The sequence below is a fragment of the Dermacentor silvarum genome, chromosome 1 (genome assembly GCF_013339745.2).
Source record: "Dermacentor silvarum isolate Dsil-2018 chromosome 1, BIME_Dsil_1.4, whole genome shotgun sequence".
In the NCBI taxonomy this organism is placed as follows: domain Eukaryota; kingdom Metazoa; phylum Arthropoda; class Arachnida; order Ixodida; family Ixodidae; genus Dermacentor; species Dermacentor silvarum.
Genome location: NC_051154.1, coordinates 263,093,736 through 263,113,176, shown reverse-complemented (window position 1 = coordinate 263,113,176; position 19,441 = coordinate 263,093,736). Strand labels below are relative to the sequence as shown.

Here is a 19,441-nt window from a genome sequence, read left to right as displayed (position 1 = left end):
ACACCACCAATCTCACTACATTGCACTTTCGCACAGCACATTCAGCGAAACGTTTAATACCAGTTTTCTTCCAGAAGCGGAACCACACGCGATAAAACAAGATACCTTTGCACAGCAACACTGGGCAGAACACGTTGTCGTCTGCTGCGGAACAACCACAAATATGGCGACCGGCGCCGAGGCACCGCACCGCAGCACCGCGTCGTGGGCGAGCTTCAGTGCATAAACCCTATAGGGCTTCCGTAGGTAGTATTTTGCACTAATCGAAAATGGCGGTGACCGAAAAGCTTTTGATATTTATTTTCTATACTCTCCATCACAAACACACTTGGTCCAGAGGAATCCACCGCAGTATCCTCGCAGAGGCTTACTGTTGTTGTTATTCAGGTAGCACTCCACAATGCACAAGTCAGCTTCGAAGGGGCAACCTTCTGGTCGGAGAGGTGGGGCACAAGGGGAAGAAAAAAAAAGTTGCACTTTGGTTTCATTTCTTTAACCAGCAGCGCGCTTCCTTTCATGGTACGTAGTAGGCAACACACTCAAAAAATGACAGCTGGAAGTATTGCCCAAGAAGGAAAGTACGCCTTCCAAATAACACAAATAGTAGCTTTGGTTACTGAATGCACTTTGAGTGGACATTTCGAAGCATACAGGCGACTGTTAGTTTGAATGAGCACTAAAACGAGTATGCCGTTATAAATACTGCTATTTGGATTTCCGCAAAGTTTAAAATGCAAGGAAGCAGAAGAAAAAGAAAGCTTTTTATTATGTTTGGCATATGATGATTGGCTATGGTATCCTGTGCAATTAAAAAAATGAACAGACGTGAATTATTTATCGTGCGCAGTTCTTTTGTACGGTTGCACAGCACCTAAAAAAAGTAGTTTTACTAACAGGAAATGCCTCAACAAAGCGAGAGTTTGGAGACATGAATACGAGAGATAAAATACAGGGGGATCATTTTTAAGTTTTATGGAATTTTTAAAAATAGGCTGTTGCAAATAACACAATTCTAGTCGTTGAGCTGAAATATTCAGAGAGGCGGACAATACCTAATAATAATTAAGAGAAATCTACTAATTATATTTTGAATTAATTATTTTATGGCACATATTGCAATTTACGAATTGTAGCAGGTGAGTTTACAAGGCATATCCACTTGGAATGAATTTCCAGAATGACGCCAGTTTGGAGATATGCGCCATCAAACTTGCCGTGAAAATGCACTGTTGTTCCACTTACTTATTTAAGAAAACGGTATTTTATGCATTGAAGCACGAAAGTACCTGGAACGCCCATGTATTTCGTCCCAACCTTTGGGGAAATATCTCGAAACTGGTGTGATCCTGGAAATTCATTTCAAGTGGATACGGCTTGCAAGCTCACCGGCTACAATTCGTGAATCGCAATATGTACCGTTGAAATTATAATTAAGAAGTTAGTAATTTTTTGTTAATTAGTTGAATATCTATTTCGATTTCTCGTGCTAATAATGTCCGCCTCTTGGAATATTCCAGTGCAAGGACAAAAATTATGCTATCTGCCACAGGCGATCTTGAAAAATGTCATTAAGCTTAAAAATGATAACCCTTTATAGGAAGATTAGGAAGAGGCAATTTACTGGCGCATGTGTACACGTTACTCCCATGGACAGTGTTTGTTGCTGCAATCTGCACCTGTCACTGGCTATATTCGATGAGTTCACGCGATTATTAAAAAAAAGTTTATTAAAAAATCGGTGCTACTAACTTGACCTTACTTGTCCGTGAAAATTGCGTACGCCAAAGCGCAAAAACCACATGTACAAGCCTCATTTGTGTAGCTAGCATAGCCCTGCTATTGAAATTACTGAGCGTTTAAGTTTGAGGGCCCTGCAAATTATTATAAATGCCTAGCAGAAAATTCTGCCTAACCTTGGTTCGCATAGACTGTGTAAATTGGCTGGTACATTGCCGTACCTGTATTGGACTTTTATTATCGTTATATTACATTATTCTTGTCTGACATTTAGTGGGCCGATTCATGCATATATCAATATTACATGCGTATACTAATTTATTTTGAAAGCTTGGTACTTACGTAAGAAACTTCATATCTACTAGACATGATCATTTTGAACTCGAATGATGAATACGTCTTTGTGAAGCGAATTTCACTTTATGTAAGCTCATCCATGCGTGATTACATTTCGAGCGTAAAACATCGTTCATGAACAGATACATATGCGGAGAATTGTTTGTAGATAATCTGGTGAAGTTTGTGAGGGGGCAGGGTGCCACAAATGCTTGAGATAGAAGTACGTATATGTAGGTGCAGGCCACGCACGCATAGAAATAAACAGAGAAATATGCTTTAATAGAACTTGTTTTTAAAAATTCTGGATCTTTTTTTTAATCTGTTTTAGGCGCCCAAGCCCAAATTAGATTCGACTAAACTGAACTCAAAGCTTCAAACATAGCAACTGTTTATGAAAAATAAACTCACGTGAAACATTAGCCTTGACACCGAATTTGCGCAATAGGTCACCAAGAGATGTAGGCAGTACTTTGGTGCGGGGAAAGTTTTCAGTAATATTTCCTTTCAATTTGTTCAATACTTCTTCGATGTCGTCGATGATCGTTCCGCTGACCATTAGGCCTGATTAAAATGTCAATGCAAGTGAGTTTTAGGCTCCACAACACACAAAGCATCAGAGATAGTGACAAATAAGCGAAGTATCATGATTAGAAAGCCGTTCTTCCTAAAGCAGTTGTTGAAAACTGTAATAATCGTACCTCTCGCACGACGCTTAGAAGTCAATACATCTGCGATGAAGCCAGGTAATAGATATTGTGGCATGCCAGAGTCGGCAAGAGAACATTTGCATATGTTTGCAATTCAAAATTGATTCTGCTTATACATCACTTCACAATGTCGATTTGTTTTTTGTTTTTGTTTTTGCTTCGATTCTGCTGAACGAACAGCAAGCGATCTTTTGCCGCGAACCGATAGAATTCCAGGCGACACACCGCGTGGTCATAAATGATGCTATGTTAGCAATCTGCGCCGGCGAGTCAGACGAATGGTTTTATTATGCAGACGAATCGTAATGTAAGAGAGTGCGCTCGCGATGAGTTGCCCCTTCCCGTTGTGGCATGCTCATGATCTTCGAAAAACCCCGAACACTTGAATAGCTGGGCGGCGGAATCGGCCACCGGTTCTGAGGGCGGACCATTTCCTCTGGATCTATCCATCGTCCACAATGGCAGAGCCAAACGGAGGTACGCACGCAGCATTATCGCATAGCGAATAGACGGTTTCAGTGTTTACAAACAAACCTCGCTTGCCGCTGATTGGTTGCCCCATCGGAACTTCCGGCAGGAGAGCTAGAAGCACTTCCGGCTATGTTGTTTGAAGGCATGCGCGACGTGAGGCCAGCGTGTCGATGTTTGCACTGCTTGGTGGAATCTGTGATGAGCTGATTCTACATCGTGAATATTGTCGAGATGACGAGCGACTACTTTACGGCGCTTAGTACCGAAGCAAAAGATCGGTATCGCCAAAAGCTGATGTTTAGAGGCAGAGAGCTGCCCGATCCGCTGGACGATGATGTCGTGCGATTTTCGTTTTCGCCGCGCTCCAAACACCTTCCCTCCGTTACAACTGCGGAGCAACAAGCGGAGCATCTTAGTGGGGACATGCAATGAACGCAGACTGTTGTCTTCAAGGCAGGTAATGGGACTGCCGAAAACTAGAAAAACTTTAATGGCACTTTTTTCCTCTTTCTGGGATTTTACGTGCCAAAACCAGTTCTGATTATGAGGCTCGCCGTAGTGGAGGGTGTCGGATTAATTTTTACCACCTGGGGTTCTTTAACGTGCCCTACAACACAAGCACACGGGCATTTTTGCATTTCGCAATGGCACTTTTATTGCTGCAAGATGGAGGATGAAGTGGTAAGCTGTGCATATGTACATGCACATGTTTTCTGCGTCATCTGCCTTGTTTGTGCTTTTCAATATGCATTCACAAATAACTTTACATTCTCTAAAGTCATTTAGTGCAAGAAGCCTAGGTCGACTGAAATGGGACTAACTTAAATGCTCACTAATTTACCACACTTAAAACAAAATGAAACCTGTAGTGTTTGGCACGAGATTGCAATCCATAATTGGCGTCCGTTAATTCGTAAATGCTTTTAGAATGTGGCCGAAACTTCCTACGTGCATGCACGGAAATCGCTAACTTTTCTGCGATTCTGCTCTGCGATACCGATACGAATGCTCACATGCCGCCGCGATGGCTCAGCGGTTACGGTGTCCGGTTGCTGACCCGAAAGACGCCGTTTGGGCCCCGGCCGTCGCATTTCGATCGAGGCGAAATGCTAGAGGTCCGCGTACTGTGCGATGTCAGTGCACGTTAAAGAACCACAGGTGGTCTAAATTATCCGGAGCCCTCCACTGCGGCGTCCGTCATAGCCCGAGTCGCTTTGGGACGTTAAACATGACACACAATGCGCACATGTACGTAGGGTAGTAAAGCTGCAGAAGTGCACTTGTTCCCCAGATATGAAAAACATTAAAATAAAATGGCGGCAGCGTGGCACCCGCTAAAAAATAATTCTAACTCGTGTTCGTAGCATGGTGTTCCACGCCGAGGCAAGAAACTGGACGAGCGGGCAAGCTCGGGGCAAGAGTCGAGCTGCTCTCGCGTGAGTAACACGACATACGGCCAGAACAATTGTGCAGTAGCACTTCTATTATTAAGCAGTCCGGCCACTCTACGTATAGTAACGTACCTTGGATGAAGTGAGCAGAGCAAATCTGGGAGCTCTTGGTAGGCTCCCAAATTTGAAAAAAGAAAACACCGTTGAGGAGTAAACGTAATGAAAACAGTCGATGCTCCAAGAGCTACTCGCCGTCACGCAACACACTTAATGCCACAAGTCGCACTTATATCGATATACCCGAAAAATAACACAGAATATGCGCAGGACGAGCGCGCGAGCGAACAAATACCAGCAAAAACGAGCAAAAGGAGAGGCTACCGGAAGTTTCCTAAGGGCGCCAGATGCCGGCGCACAGCGTTGCCAGAGCGCGGTGGCGCTGGATGAAAACGTCTATCGCAAGACACGCTGTAATCTGGCGTCTCACCACCATAAACAGTGGTACGTACAGACAGCAGTCTGTTCAGCTGAGCGAGTGATTTCTCATGCACGATTATCAAGCTATATACGACGCGGTAATGGTAAGTCTTGCTAAACTAGCTGCGTTGAGAAGCCAAGACCTAAACATAACTTGTGAATGCCGTTTACTAATCCCCAGGAATTATTATTCGTTAATAATTAGCAATAATTAATTAATTGTGATGCAACTGTTAGCAGACAACACGAAACAAATGTTCAAAATCCTTTCAAGCAAAGCATTATATTGTGCTCGTCCAACATATGACTACAATGCAACTGGCCCGACTTCTGTTTTTTCTGTGGCCAATATATCAAAAGAATTCAAATATGTTACTCATCAAGGTACAGCAAAATAGCGCGGTTTTCGTAATTTCAGTTTTATACTGGTTGTGTTCAAAGCACATCGGGCATTTTTTGGCTTCCACGTCACTTGAAGTATTCGGAACTCGCGTCACGGCCATCATGGCTTTATTGCAGCTTACGCAGAACAAAAGGAAGCGCGTGGGAGCTCTTGAAGCGAGAGCCGCTCAGCTCACATATGATAAAAACCACAGTCTTTTTATGGGACGTTTCACTAGGACATGACGCCGTCGTATTGCAATCTCGAACTCCAGAGCTCCAGCGTTGTTCCCATTCACCTTAAGCACAAATCATCATGTTTAAAAAGTTAAGCAAAGAAACAATGCACCGTTGCATCAGCGTTCAAACAGGTGAAATAAAAAGCAGGAAACTTCTCTGAGGTTTTCAAAATATCCACGGAAATGGGTTAATACGCTTGTGTCTTTCACAAAGTGTTTTGCAATTTCTTGGATAGTATCTTCCTTAGGTGAAAGGGGGGGGGGGGCGCATAAGAACTGTCGAAGAAATGGGCTTTTGAAACAGCTGTGGTCCTGAATCTGGCTATCTCTTCGACGAACTTTGAGGTTTCGAAGATTGAGCATGGATTAGATACGAAAAACCAAAGGGAAAGGACATAAATAGAGTTCTAGGCAGCGTTCCGTCATGCTCTAGGATTCGTAGCCACTAGTGGAACCGAGAAATACGTATACACATGGTTGTAAAACTATCAGAAATGTTTTGAGGGAAACACCAGGACCTTGTCAAACGCTGAGATCACAGATTTCCATTCAATTACTTAACGATCAAACCTCTTAACGCGGAAACGAAGAATGAGCCAGAGGGGAAACGACATACGAAAGCGCTAAACTTCCAAATGAACCTTTATTTATGTCAAGTTCTTTGCTTCAGCGCTAAGAAGTTTAAACATGGAATACGAACTAGCCCGATCTCTGACATCACTTAACGAGGCAGCGCATACGATGCAGGGCATTGGCCAAGAATGTAAGCATACATGAAATACAATGACTGACGCACTAAAAGTTGTGGTTTAAAAACACAAGGAAATCGTTAAGACTACATAGAATGTGCCACACTGTACAGAGTTGAAAATATCACTCAGTAGCTCCCCGCAGCATTGTAGAGAATCTGTTCGAGGATGCGTTCTTGCGCGGAACATAAAATGCTGGCGACAAGCACTTACTGCTCATATATGTATACGGTAACAATACAAATATTTACATACATGGTGATGTCGGAATATAAGCTTTTGTGAATATCAACTTTGGAGACTGTTCTCATCTATTCGTGTTCACGACTTTTCTTTTGAGTGCTAAGGTGCTAGAGTACAGAGAAAATACTCATTTCCCCCCCGTAATGTCAGAGAAAGCAGCGGGGAGGCTTCCCACTACTTAACATATATTATTATCCAACCTGAGAAACAGTTCAACTCAAGAATGTGCCAACAAAGAGCCAATGTTTGCTACAGATGCTGTAAAAACAACAGATGTCAGTGGCTGGGTAGTGCACCGCCTTGAATAACATAACGTCGGAATCTCGCCTACAGTAGGTTGTCTATAGACATATAGGTACAGTACGTTCAATTCGCCTGCACCGCCTGAACCAGTTCACGAGGTACTGCACCCTGCCATTCGTTTCAGCGGTGCAGCAATGGTGCCCGCTGAACCACGCCGTTCGTTTCAAAAGGTGCAGGAAATGTGCAGGGCTGGTTCATGATTTTGCTGCACCCACTCCACAGTCGGTGCCACCCCAGGTGAAAATTTCCAACTGGGAATGCAACTGGTTCCAGTTAAACTGGTTTATGGAACAATTCCCAGTTGGTCCCCATTGCAACTGGTCCCAGTTGGTCCCCGTTGTAACTGGTCCCAGTTGGTCCCCATTGCAACTGGTCCCAGTTGGTCCCCATTGCAACTGGTCCCAGTTGGACCCCGTTGCAACTGGTCCCAGTTGGTCCCCATTGCAACTGATCCCAGTTGGACCCCGTTGCAACTGGTCCCAGTTGGTCCCCATTGCAACTGATCCCAGTTGGACCCCGTTGCAACTGGTCCCAGTTGGTCCCCATTGCAACTGATCCCAGTTGGACCCCGTTGCAACTGGTCCCAGTTGGTCCCCATTGCAACTGATCCCAGTTGGTCCCCATTGCAACTGGTCCCAGTTGGACCCCGTTGCAACTGGTCCCAGTTGGTCCCCATTGCAACTGATCCCAGTTGGTCCCCATTGCAACTGATCCCAGTTGGACCCCGTTGCAACTGGTCCCAGTTGGTCCCCATTGCAACTGGTCCCAGTTGGACCCCGTTGCAACTGGTCCCAGTTGGACCCCGTTGCAACTGGTCCCAGTTGGTCCCCATTGCAACTGGTCCCAGTTGGACCCCGTTGCAACTGGTCCCAGTTGGTCCCCATTGCAACTGGTCCCAGTTGGTCCCCATTGCAACTGGTCCCAGTTGGTCCCCATTGCAACTGGTCCCAGTTGGACCCCGTTGCAACTGGTCCCAGTTGGTCCCCATTGCAACTGGTCCCAGTTGGACCCCATTGCAACTGGTCCCAGTTGGTCCCCATTGCAACTGATCCCAGTTGGACCCCGTTGCAACTGGTCCCAGTTGGTCCCCATTGCAACTGGTCCCAGTTGGTCCCCATTGCAACTGGTCCCAGTTGGACCCCGTTGCAACTGGTCCCAGTTGGTCCCCATTGCAACTGGCCCATGCAGAAGCCTATCAAAAGTGTATTCTGCTGATGGATTTCATACAACTAAGGCAGTTCAGCTATTATTGCTTAATTCCCTAGCCAAAATTCTAATACAAACACTAATAGCCTATTAGGTTATTCACACTAATACAGTCTGTTAGTGAAAGAAAATGTTGCAATGTACCAATACATAACGAAAAACAGGTAAAATTGCTGAAAGCATTTATTAGCACAGCATGTATTTTTACAGATTCATCTTTCGAGATCTTCATCAGGTCGGCAATCTTGATTGCGAGCTTTTCGTTGACTTCGACCAAAGGGCGTCCTTTTGAGGAAGTGGTTAAAAAACCTGGGCACAAAAATACACACATATAGAAGAATTAGAATACAGAATTACCAAACTAATTTTAGGACAGTGATATATGCAAACTCAAAATGCTTATCATAATAAAAAATGATGCCACGTGACACGATAGGACAATTATAAAGCACACAAAATCAACATAAGATATGTGTTCCATCGAAACAGAAGGCAGATATAAAGAACTCTAGACAGAAATCTTGCACAGCGTTGTCGGAAACAGGCATGTCATTGCTGCAACGCACACAGCAATCGGCCCGACGGCACTGTACAGAAGTACTTACGTCCACCGTCAGGATAAAAAAAAAGAAAACACTTCATACTAAGAAGAATAAGAAGTATAATTACCTCGAAATGGTGAATCGGCGCCGGCGAGAACACTGCACATCGATGCACGCTGATAAATCCACGAAGCCGCGAAGGGCAGGTGTAAAACACTTGCCTTGCCTTGTTTTGAAGTCAAAACAGCAGCCATAGATAAAACTATCCAAATATACTACTGCACGAATCAGATTGCGCAGGCGCTAACACCACGGGTTCCTTAAAAACACATCGTTCATTCACTAACACGCACGCACGCACGCCTCGCCTAGACATGGCAGCCGCCATTACACACACGTGCTGTGCGCAACTACGGCTGATACGGTAGCAGTTTTATGTCCTTCCCGCCCGCCGTGTTCCCTTCTCTGCGATACTGCTCTTTGATGTCAATAAATATTACGGCATTTTATATGTGGTATCAAGTTAGCAATTTACATTAAAAGTTTAACATCTACTTTATGTGCACTTCAACAGAAAATACGACACTGACGAAACTTCAGCGGCAAACAAATATGGTTGCTGCTATTGACCGTCGTTCGAAAGCTGACCGGGCACCGCGATCTGACGGCTGGTTGTTCGGGTTTTTCTTTTCTTTTTTTTTTTTCGTGTGCTGTAAACACTAGCTGTTTCCTCGACTCATCCCGACGAGGCTCAGTGAAGCAAAATTGGCAAGACCATGTAGGCGCACGTCGCTTTTGTGTATGTCGCTGAGAGATGGTGCGCTGAAACAAATGCAAACGTGCGAATGCAATCTGCGGCCCAATTGTACAGCAGAATTTTGAATTATTCAGTGATTAATTAGAAACACCTCTCCATGCAAGCAAGCGGTCCGCTAGTCTAATTTTTTGTCGATTAACTTTCACCAGCAAACAAGAGCTGCAGAATCTAGCAGTACATGTTGTATATGACCAGCAACAATCTGCATAAGGCCAATAGGACCTATTAGTCTAATAGAGAAACTAGTAGACACGCAACACTGCTTGTATAAGACTAATATAAGTCTAATACGCACGGCCTATTGATCTTATAGGTAAATCAGTACGACTAATAGAAATTTATATCGGTCTAATACAAACGTATTAGACTAATTATTACAAACTTCTATTAGAATGTTTGCTAGGATTGCTAAAACTGCCAAACTTAATTACTCAGTATAAGTAGGACTAGCTGCTGCTGTTGTCTTAGCAAGCACTGCATGTTACTTGCTTTCATTTAAACTTCTGGTCACCATTTCATTTGGATTCAAACTGGAGCCAGTTGCTACCAGTACAACTGGCCATTGTTTAAGTTGGTTCCAGTTGCTACTGATACAACTGGTCAAAGTTCCAGTTGGAATCCAACTGGAACTTTGATTCCAGTACAACTGGTGAAAGTTCCAGTTGCCTCTCTACTGGGACCAGTTGATTCCAGTACAACTGGTGAATGTTCCAGTTGGATCCCAACTGGGTCCAGTCACTCCCAGTATAACTGGAAATTGTTCCAGTTGGATCCCAACTGGAACCAGTTGCTACCCAGTTGCTTTCCAACTGGGACCAGTTGGTGTGTAACTGGGACCAGTTGGTTTCCAGCTGGAACCAGTTCATCCCAGCTGATCCCAGTTGGATCCCAGTTGGAAATTTTCACCTGGGGTACCTTGGTGCAGGCGCACAGGTGCGAAGCAGCAGCGCAGCAGACGACGCAGCACACGGGCGCGAGCGCCGTTAAAACCCCGCTTATGCACGTCTGATGCATCTATGCAAGTGTGGCGTGTATTTACGCCCCAGAAACCGATCATACCTGCAGTTCAAGACCTCTCAAATTTACGCACTCCATGCACATTAGTCGGACATGACATAACGCCTGAACCGCGTCTGCACCTTTGCATTCGTTTCGAGTGTCGCGCTGTGCCTGCACCGCAGAAATCGAGCTGCACAATTTCTGAACTTCTCGTGAACCATCGTGAACTGGTTCACAGTGGTGAAGGTGAATCGAACGGACCTAAGGTGTTGCCCGTGCAATACCGCTCGAAAGCAGATCCATAAGACGATAAGGTACCCCGAGCATATAACACGGCCTAGGCGAAAGAGATAGGGGCAGCGCGCCAAGTTAAGTGAGAAACCCATCGAGGCACGACTAGCACTTGCTGTGCCAGAGCGGCCGCCACGTGTTCGTGTTGTCATCCACTACCGCCTTCATCGCGTGCGTGAACTGACGACAAACAGGTGACATGGCACGGATGAAGCTCCTGCTGGCCGGATGAACAAACTAATGATGGCATTCACCCTTTCTCTCCCCCCCCTCCCCCCATATTTCCGCGCGCGCGCTCGCTCGCTCGCGTGTGCGCGTGTGTGTGCGTGGGGGGGGGGGGGGGGGGGTCAGCAACGTTCGTGACCTCCACAGTTCCATGTGGAGCTACTGAGTATTAGCCCCGAGAACGACCTATATACAGGGGCGCTGCGAGCGCCACTCGCGTGACGTCAGGGCACGGACTCGCGCCTGTCGTCTGCTGCCGTTCGGGCGCTGTCCGGGCGCCTTCTGCAGTGTTTCCGTTTGTTCGCTGTCTTTCCCTGTGCTTGTATACTTATAATGGTCATCTCAAATACATTTTACGACGTCTTCATTCGCGCAAACTTATTCAAAGAGCTTATTTCCTAGACGACAATTTATTTCTGAAGGGCAACGCTGCAGTGCCAGCCGAAGGAGCTCAGACCAGCCCATTGCGTGTTTTTCATGCGTGGATCTAGACTAGATCTAGAATCTAGAATCTAGATCTAGAAAGAAGCATAAATAGCACGTGACTAATAAAAGCATAAACGCATAAACATAGCACATAAGAACCCAGTTAGGATACCATACATGCAGTGATGCAACGAACATGTCACTTTGCTACATATAACTGCTACATTTACCTTGATTTTAACCCATTAAAACGTGTTTGCTTATGACGAGTAGCTCCATGGTATATCTAATTTTTCATTTTTTTCACAGAAACGCTCGGCAGTAACACGGGACCTTACAGTGCAGTTTAGATTCAACCAGCACCACTTGTCCCTTTAACTGCTTCTCAATATAAGGCCGTTCTTCACCAGTTAACCTTAAGTGGCGGTAATTTGAAGTAAATCTAATTGAGGCTTACAGCTATTTGCAGAATACGCAAAGGAATGTAGCAATATTTTTCACTGTTCCATGCTACACGTTCAACTCACTTGTGCAACTTACTGCTGCTTGTTTCTTGAGGAACAGACATCACGAATCTGTTTGGCGAACTGACACATGCTGCTCGGCCCAAAATTTTTCAGTGAAATAGGCCTTTTGGACCGTATGGCTGCAGCTAGAAAGTCGCCGAAGCCTCATTCATTAGCAGTATGAGGCTTATTGAAGATATCATTGTTCCCCTGTGGAGGTCAAAAATCAAGTGAATTCATTTGAGGCTTGTGGTGTCTTCTATATGAGGTGGGTACGTGAGGTTCTCTTTTATGTACTTACGAAGCGAATAGTTCTCAGTTTGGGGGGTGTAGTTAGACAACACAGGATCGAGACATGGTGAGGCAGAAGGCGTTTGAATTTTCCTCTTCAGCGCAGCCTAAGCTGCGCTGTATAGCCTCGAGTATACCTTAGGCATTGCAATTGGCGCTTAAAGAACTGCTTCATGGTTTCAATTCGAAGTTGTAGTCAACTGATGGGTTTCGCGAATAATGCGTGTCTCGCCATAACCCCAGTCATGGATTTAGTTGCATAAGGGCTGTGCCATAATGTCGATAAAGGCCACTGAGGGTCACTATGAAACATTTTCTCGCGTGCAATTGATAGGCTCTCGATCTTAACCGCGAAACTGTTCTTTCAGGTGATTGCTGTTATGGTATTCGTGAAGTATATACATACTATACGTGACGCGCCGTCGTGTTCACAGCCATGAGCAATGCGTTTTCTAGGTGCCTGTTTCAGAGAACGGTGAAAGTATTAGCAAACGTTTTCATGCAAAATGCGCGCCTAATTCTTCCTTTTACGCATTAATAAAGTAGCCATATTTGACTAGAACAATCTCACCATACTAATAAGAATCATCATAAAGGATTCGCTGTGCAGTTTCCTTCTAACAGGCATTTATAATGTTGACATGAAATACCAATACCAAGATATTTCTTCCTTGTAAAATGCAATGTCTCTCATAGCTAAGCACTAAGGGAATGTTAAGTGTTTTGCGGAGCATCATACACAATTTCGTGTGTTGAAATTTCATACATTCTTTTTACGCAGAGTTTAAGGACAGACACTGCGCATATACGCATTGCAAATCCAGTACACCCCTTCAATGCTATATAGCTTGCGATATGCACGCCGCAAATGTTCACGACTCGCGGTTTTGAAGAAGAAACTGCCGTTCAGGCATGACAGTAAAAAGAAGCCGGCATATGCTTCAATAAGTACGGCTCGAGCCACCAATACCGCAAGCATGCACGAAGGGAACGAGCGCGCGCAGCAGCCGAGCGAGCTCCGTCCTGGCCGTGACGTCACTCGTAGAGGGCGCCACTCCAACTTCTCGCCGCTAATAGAGGGGATATAGAGGGCACAGAGAGCACCACAGTAGCACCAGCAGCTAAGTATTGACATATATTTAATTTCTTGCCAGGAAACACTCTACAACGAGAAATGAACCTGATTTGGACTGAGGTTGACTGAACAAGTTACGTCAACATGCTTTGCAAGAACCTTTAAAATAACCAATAAAACGCACCAGTAATTTTCACATCACCTGCACATTCAATATCTATTATTCAGCCGTAATCATATTCATCACTCACTGCATGTGAAGAGCGCAAAAAGCGGTCTTGGAATTGTTCCCATCATTGTACTTAACGACGTCAAGCCGGGACACCACGGCGCTAGATAGAACCATGCAATCAATTAAACATACATGTGTCCTGAAAAGAAAAGCATGTCACAATCGCACCATCAGCACTAACACAGCGTCAAATTTCACGGCCATGAATTGTGGGGCCCGTCATAAATTCAAACGATCATCTATAGTACCGCGCCGCAATGTACCGGCGCTTCACTGCCTCGGTAACAGTGGTAAAATGAATTGAGCCTGAATATGAGAACATTGACCACTAGTAATTTGTGTTTCGACCCAAACTACAATACTTAAACTAACTAAAATTTCTTCTTGTGCTTGTGCAACGCTTCCAGTCTCGAAGCGCATTTGATGCGATGCGCGTTTCAAGATGAGAAAGTAGGTCTCTAGACAAAAACTCACGAGTTTTATGTGTAAATATGTCCAAGGCGTGCCTAATATTTAAGTTCATTATCATAATTGCATATCCTTATTACTTCGAAAGTAACTACCACGAGTTTCAGGAATAAGAACATCACGTTACGTGCCACTAGCTCTGTAAAATACGAGTCGATTCAGGAGTGAATTCACGAAGATTCTCGTTTGCGAGAGATTTCTGCAATCGGCCGGGTCGCTATTGCAGATACGTACAAAATTATGATTGGAAGGCGCCGGTTCTTACGAACCACTCTAGTGTATGAACGGATTCCTGACCCTGTTAGAACGAGTAACCTTAAAGAGCATATTTGAAAAAACAACAGCTTAAGATACACACGTACCTTCGCAGAATGACATGCACCATACTTTCATTACCAACTCAAGCAATCTGTATGATGATAATACCTTGAGAAAACCGCAGCAGCTGTGCGCGTTTAACAAAGGTTCAGAGTATTCGTTTTGTTTACGGAAAACAGACCCTCATCACGCGCGCTGTAAAGAGCAACGTTCTTTGTTGAGTGCGTAAAATTGGACAGCTTTTACGGATCAGAGTCTATAGTTCTTGTAAGGTCGGAACAAAATAGCTTGGAGCAACGTGAACTTGAAACTAGAGCCGGTATAATGTAACGATTTCCCGCTTGCTAAATCCTCTCCCTCTCTCGTAATCCACTGCTCACAAGTGCCGATCGAGGCACTGAAGAAACGCAAAAAGGAAAAGGATTAAAATGAAATACTCACAGTACCACCGCCGAAATCAAAAAGCACAACACTAACAAAGGACACTAGACCTTGTCCTTCGCTCGTTCTACGCGGTTTGATTTTGACTGTACTTAAATTATTTCAATTCCGGAGAACAATATTTGCGTTAACGCAACGGTTATCAGGGCTATTGGAATTTAGAAATGTACTAGTATCATCCGCGTAGATCACTAATATACATAATATATAGTATCATCCGATATCACTAATATACAGTGTAAATTATGAGGGTCCTAGCACCCTGGCCATTAGGAACCCACACTTTCACAGTCTCTGTCGCGATGTATTGCCACCGTTTGCGACCTGTTGGCTAGGTATGACGTCAGAAAATTTAAGGCTATGCCGAAAAAATAATAATAGTCTAATCTTGATAACGATGTTAGGGGATGAGCACCACGTCTTGCCTATATGCTTGATGCGCCCATTTCTGGCAAGTCGGCAAACGCGCTCAAACGTTGGAGTGCTTGGAACGTTCGGCTTTAGGTACCAAAACCACGTTCCGATCATGATGCACGCTGTAGTGGGGGACTCCGGAATAATAGACCTCCTGGGGTTCTTTAACGTGCACCCAATGCACGGCTCCCGGGCGTTCTTGCATTTCGCGCTCATAGATATGCGGCCGCCGCGGCTGGGATTTGATCTCGCGCCCACGGGCTTAGCAGCGGAACTCCAAAGCCACTAGGGCATCACGGCGGATTGAGTTCTCCTGACAGCGATCCCGAACGAGCGCATGCTTAGTAGAGTGAATATCATCGCATGGATTATTACGAACTCGATTTCCATCGGCGTCCGTGTTGTCGACGCGTCCGAGCGAACCCTCGCATAACAGGCGTCGGGCCACTTCACTGCTTGCGGACTGGTAATCTCCGCACTGGTAATATTACACTAATAGCGTGGAAGAGAGGTGACATTTAGTCGAAGACAGGTGTACAGGGTACAAACTGCGTGAAGGGCTGCGAAATGAAATGGACAGACGAAAGGCGCTGGCTCACAACTATAGGTTCTAATTTCGTTCGATGTTGGCAATTTCCTTAAACGACACTGCAACGCCACCGCTGTCGCTCGAATCGGTCACTCGGCGCAGCACGGATAAGAATAGAAGAATGGAATGCGAAATGAAGCATTACAAAAAAAGGGTCTTGCTGTCACTTCTTGCATCACAATCCCTTCACAGATCGGGCGGGCGTTACGCGCATCTTAACTGGGGAAACCTGGTGTCGAGGCGTCGCGTCATCTTCAAAACACCCAAGCTGGGCCATGGATGTGGAATAAGAGCACTCCGGTGGCCGCCTGGACCGCACAATGCGTACTGCAGTGCCTGTAACACGTCCTTGTCGAACAATATGACAGCATCCTCGACAGCCGCCACTGTAGTCGGACTCCCGTTGGCCACAGGCCCACAGCAAGATCGTGCTCCTCCTAAGACTAGCGACGGCCTGGCATCCCCTTCGCCTTCCAGCAACAACTTTCTTGTCGCGACGACGGATTCTCATTCGGGTGCTTCTCGCTTCGACGATTAGGTGGAGACCATGTGATACTCCTCCGTCAATCGCGAAGACCAGTTCGACTCGGAGATTGACGGCGATGCAAGCTGCTCCTTCACCCGAAGAAGGCCCAGCTGTCGTAGCAATACGCCCACCGCTTGTTCTCGAGGCGGCCGTATTACAGCAGCGTCGGGTGGACCGGGCAATGCCACCATGTTAGAGGACTGGGTGCACATCCACGGGAAGCCTTCACCGAGCATGTCCACGGTATTGCGGCGGTCAACGATGCCTGAAGCCGAAGGCGAGGTAGACGTTTCGCCACCTGCGCCGTCCACTCTACTGCCGACACCGGTCATTCAGCCATGTCCACTTTCTTTCGTAAGTCCACAGACTTATCCAAACAAACACATTCCCAAACCTACACAGATAAAGCAAAATATACCCACACACATATCGCGGCATCTGCCCCTGCTGCGGCGACACACGCCCTACACTCTTTCACATCTCGTGTGGGTGCGGGGGCAAACCTCAACATTTAAAGACGCCTAACACGTCATTTGGGCGGTGGGAGGTACAGCTGACCGGCGATACCCTAACGGGACAAGAAGCTCTCGTCCAGCAAGTACGTCGAGCAGCCATGGCCAGCGGAGTCCTGGAATGAGGACACCACCCACTCGTCCTCAAGATCAATGACCTCGATGGTCTAAATAAATGTTTTTTTCTCTCTCCACTGGAAAAGCGAACTTACGAAAGAAAAGATTTGTCAATCTGGCCCCTCATCTGTAGTGCAAATACAGGCAGCCCACGAGGGCAAGTTATGCATGCCGTGGACTCCAACACCAACACACCATCGTTGTCATACCATCGTTGTAATTCTGTCCTTGTCGTCATTGCGTCATCTTAACACAGTCGCAGTCACGCCGTTGTGATCGTTACTTAGTCGCCATAGCACCGTCGTCGTACCATTGTCATCGCTGCTGCCTTGTAGCTACTGTCTTTGACGATAGGCCGGTACCGGACGCAGTGCACCGTATGTAGTGTGTGTTTTATTAGACCCCACAGAACTTAAAAAAAAAGCCTGTCGTAGACAGCGTATTGTTGTCTTTGAGCTGCATTACTCGGAGCGGCGACACTACTCCTACGAGAAATCGAAATGCATATTCGAATAATTAATAACTAACGAATTACATTATAAATGAATTCATTTATGGTACATATTGCAATTTACGAATTGTAGCCGGTGAGTTCGCAAGGCGTAGTCATTTGGAGCAAAGTTTCAGGATGATGCCAGTTTAAAGATATTAATTCCCGAAGTAGGCGACAAAATACATCGGCGCCCCAGTACGTTTGTGTGTATTTGTTCAATTGAATATGCCTTGCAAACTCACCGTTTACAATTCGCAATGGCATTATGTGCCGTAAACTAATTATTTGAAAATAATTAGAGATTTTTAATGACTAATAACTATGACTGACTTGACCCCGGGAGTGAGAAGCACGGTTTGCGCAGTAAATTAGCTCTTGCGGGCTAGCCGTGTCCTCCATGTTGCCCGCCGTTACGGCGGCGGTTCCCGGAGATCGAGCTAAGCACAACGGGCGAGTTGGGGGACGAGAGGCGGGAAGGCATCTCGATCCCAACATAATATACCAACTAGCCCACCTATAAATCATATTGCTTTACAACGTAATCACCAGTATAACGAAGGATTCTGGAGGTCCCAAGCATTTAGTTATGTAAAGGCACCGTACTGGAGTGGCAGGATTAATCAAGGAAATTCCATGTACTAATGCTGAAATTAGATGTACAACCTAGGAATATAACTGTTGGACATAAGAGCACACACACAGCTGTGCGCTGAAACAAACACATTTTGTCTGATGTAAATGCTGACTGCATGGGAGGGGAGAGTTGACATGCTACAGCACATGCGCAGCCTACGGTTAGCTGCTGTCGACGAGGAACTTTTTTCGCCACCTTGAGGCTCCTGGAGCCTTCATTTCAGGATCTGGTTAGGCACTTAAGATCACAAGTGAACAAGGAAGCCTGCATTTCTATTGTTTATATATCCCAACTGTTCAATCACAAACTCGACAACTTCTCAGCAGCAGTATGTCCGCCATTGTCATAGTATGGTTCGTTATACAGCACACTTATGTAATTCGGCTGACAGTTATTATGAACTTAAGTATCAAAGTCGTCCTTCGAGCTACTTGACAGGCTGTTGCACGCGTGGCCTATACACACACTGGAAAGGCAAACTGCTATGCTGCAAGAGCCCATCAAGAAGTAAATCAGTCATAGAGACCCGGAAGCCCGTGCCTTTTCACAAAAGACCTTCCGGGGCTTTGCGGATCACTTTAAGGAGCAGGCAGACGTGCTATACTCAACTCGCTCGACAGTAGCAAGCAGCGCATGTTGCCGGGCGAGCTGTGCATGAGGCCAGCCCCTGAAGCACTCAGTGTCTAGTCAAAGATCCGCGGCGAACCTCAGGCCTGGTAGTGGAAGTTCAACTCGGACGGAAGTCTGGTGTGCCTTTCCAGCGGCGTCACAAAACCCTCGCAGCGCCGACGCTGGCCCTGGTCCTCCAGAGGCTCGCTTATCGAGCGCCACTGAGCAAGCATCAGGTGGGCGTACTTGGCCGGAGGGCGGCTTGCACCAGTGGTCCCCGTGCGGAGTGATGACGCTTTGTAAAGGAGGTTGTGGTAGTGCATGTCGAAGTGTGCACACGCGGCGCAACATCGCTCCTTGGCGCCTTCGTGGAGCACAGCGGCCACGTCTTGCGCGGCCACGCACTCTCGGTGCTTCGAGAAAGTGGTGCGGGCGTCGCTGTCCGACATGGGCTCGACGCTGTTGGGCGGGACCAGGGGCAAAGGGCATTTGTCGTTTTCCGTCGCTGGGACACCGCTCTCGACTGGGAGGGCTGCCGAAAACACGGCGGCGTGTGTCTTCAGTTGGCGAAAGTCGCGGCGACGGTGAAGAACTCCGCGCATTCGCGGCCAGCTCTGGAGGTTTCAACATATGACGGAACCAGACAGCATGGAACACCGTGGAGCGAGCCGGC

The 19,441-nt window shown here is 46.2% G+C and overlaps 1 protein-coding gene across 2 annotated transcripts; it reads right to left on the bottom strand.

Moving 5' to 3' along the window:
- Positions 1-285: 285 nt before the first annotated feature.
- LOC125942152 (uncharacterized) lies at positions 286-13,782 on the bottom strand. 2 transcript variants are annotated; one of them, XR_007464856.1, is made up of 3 exons: positions 13,667-13,782; positions 2,485-2,637; positions 286-428 (listed from the first exon to the last, which is right to left on the bottom strand). XR_007464856.1 is itself a non-coding variant. In XM_049660304.1 (3 exons), exons 1-3 carry the CDS (start codon positions 13,710-13,712, stop codon positions 298-300), a joined length of 333 nt encoding a protein of 110 aa, XP_049516261.1. In that variant the 5' UTR covers positions 13,713-13,782; the 3' UTR covers positions 286-297. The 2 variants fall into 2 exon arrangements, 1 of the variants encoding a protein (XP_049516261.1); XM_049660304.1 differs by having other exon boundaries at positions 286-431.
- Between the last annotated feature and the right edge of the window lie 5,659 nt (positions 13,783-19,441).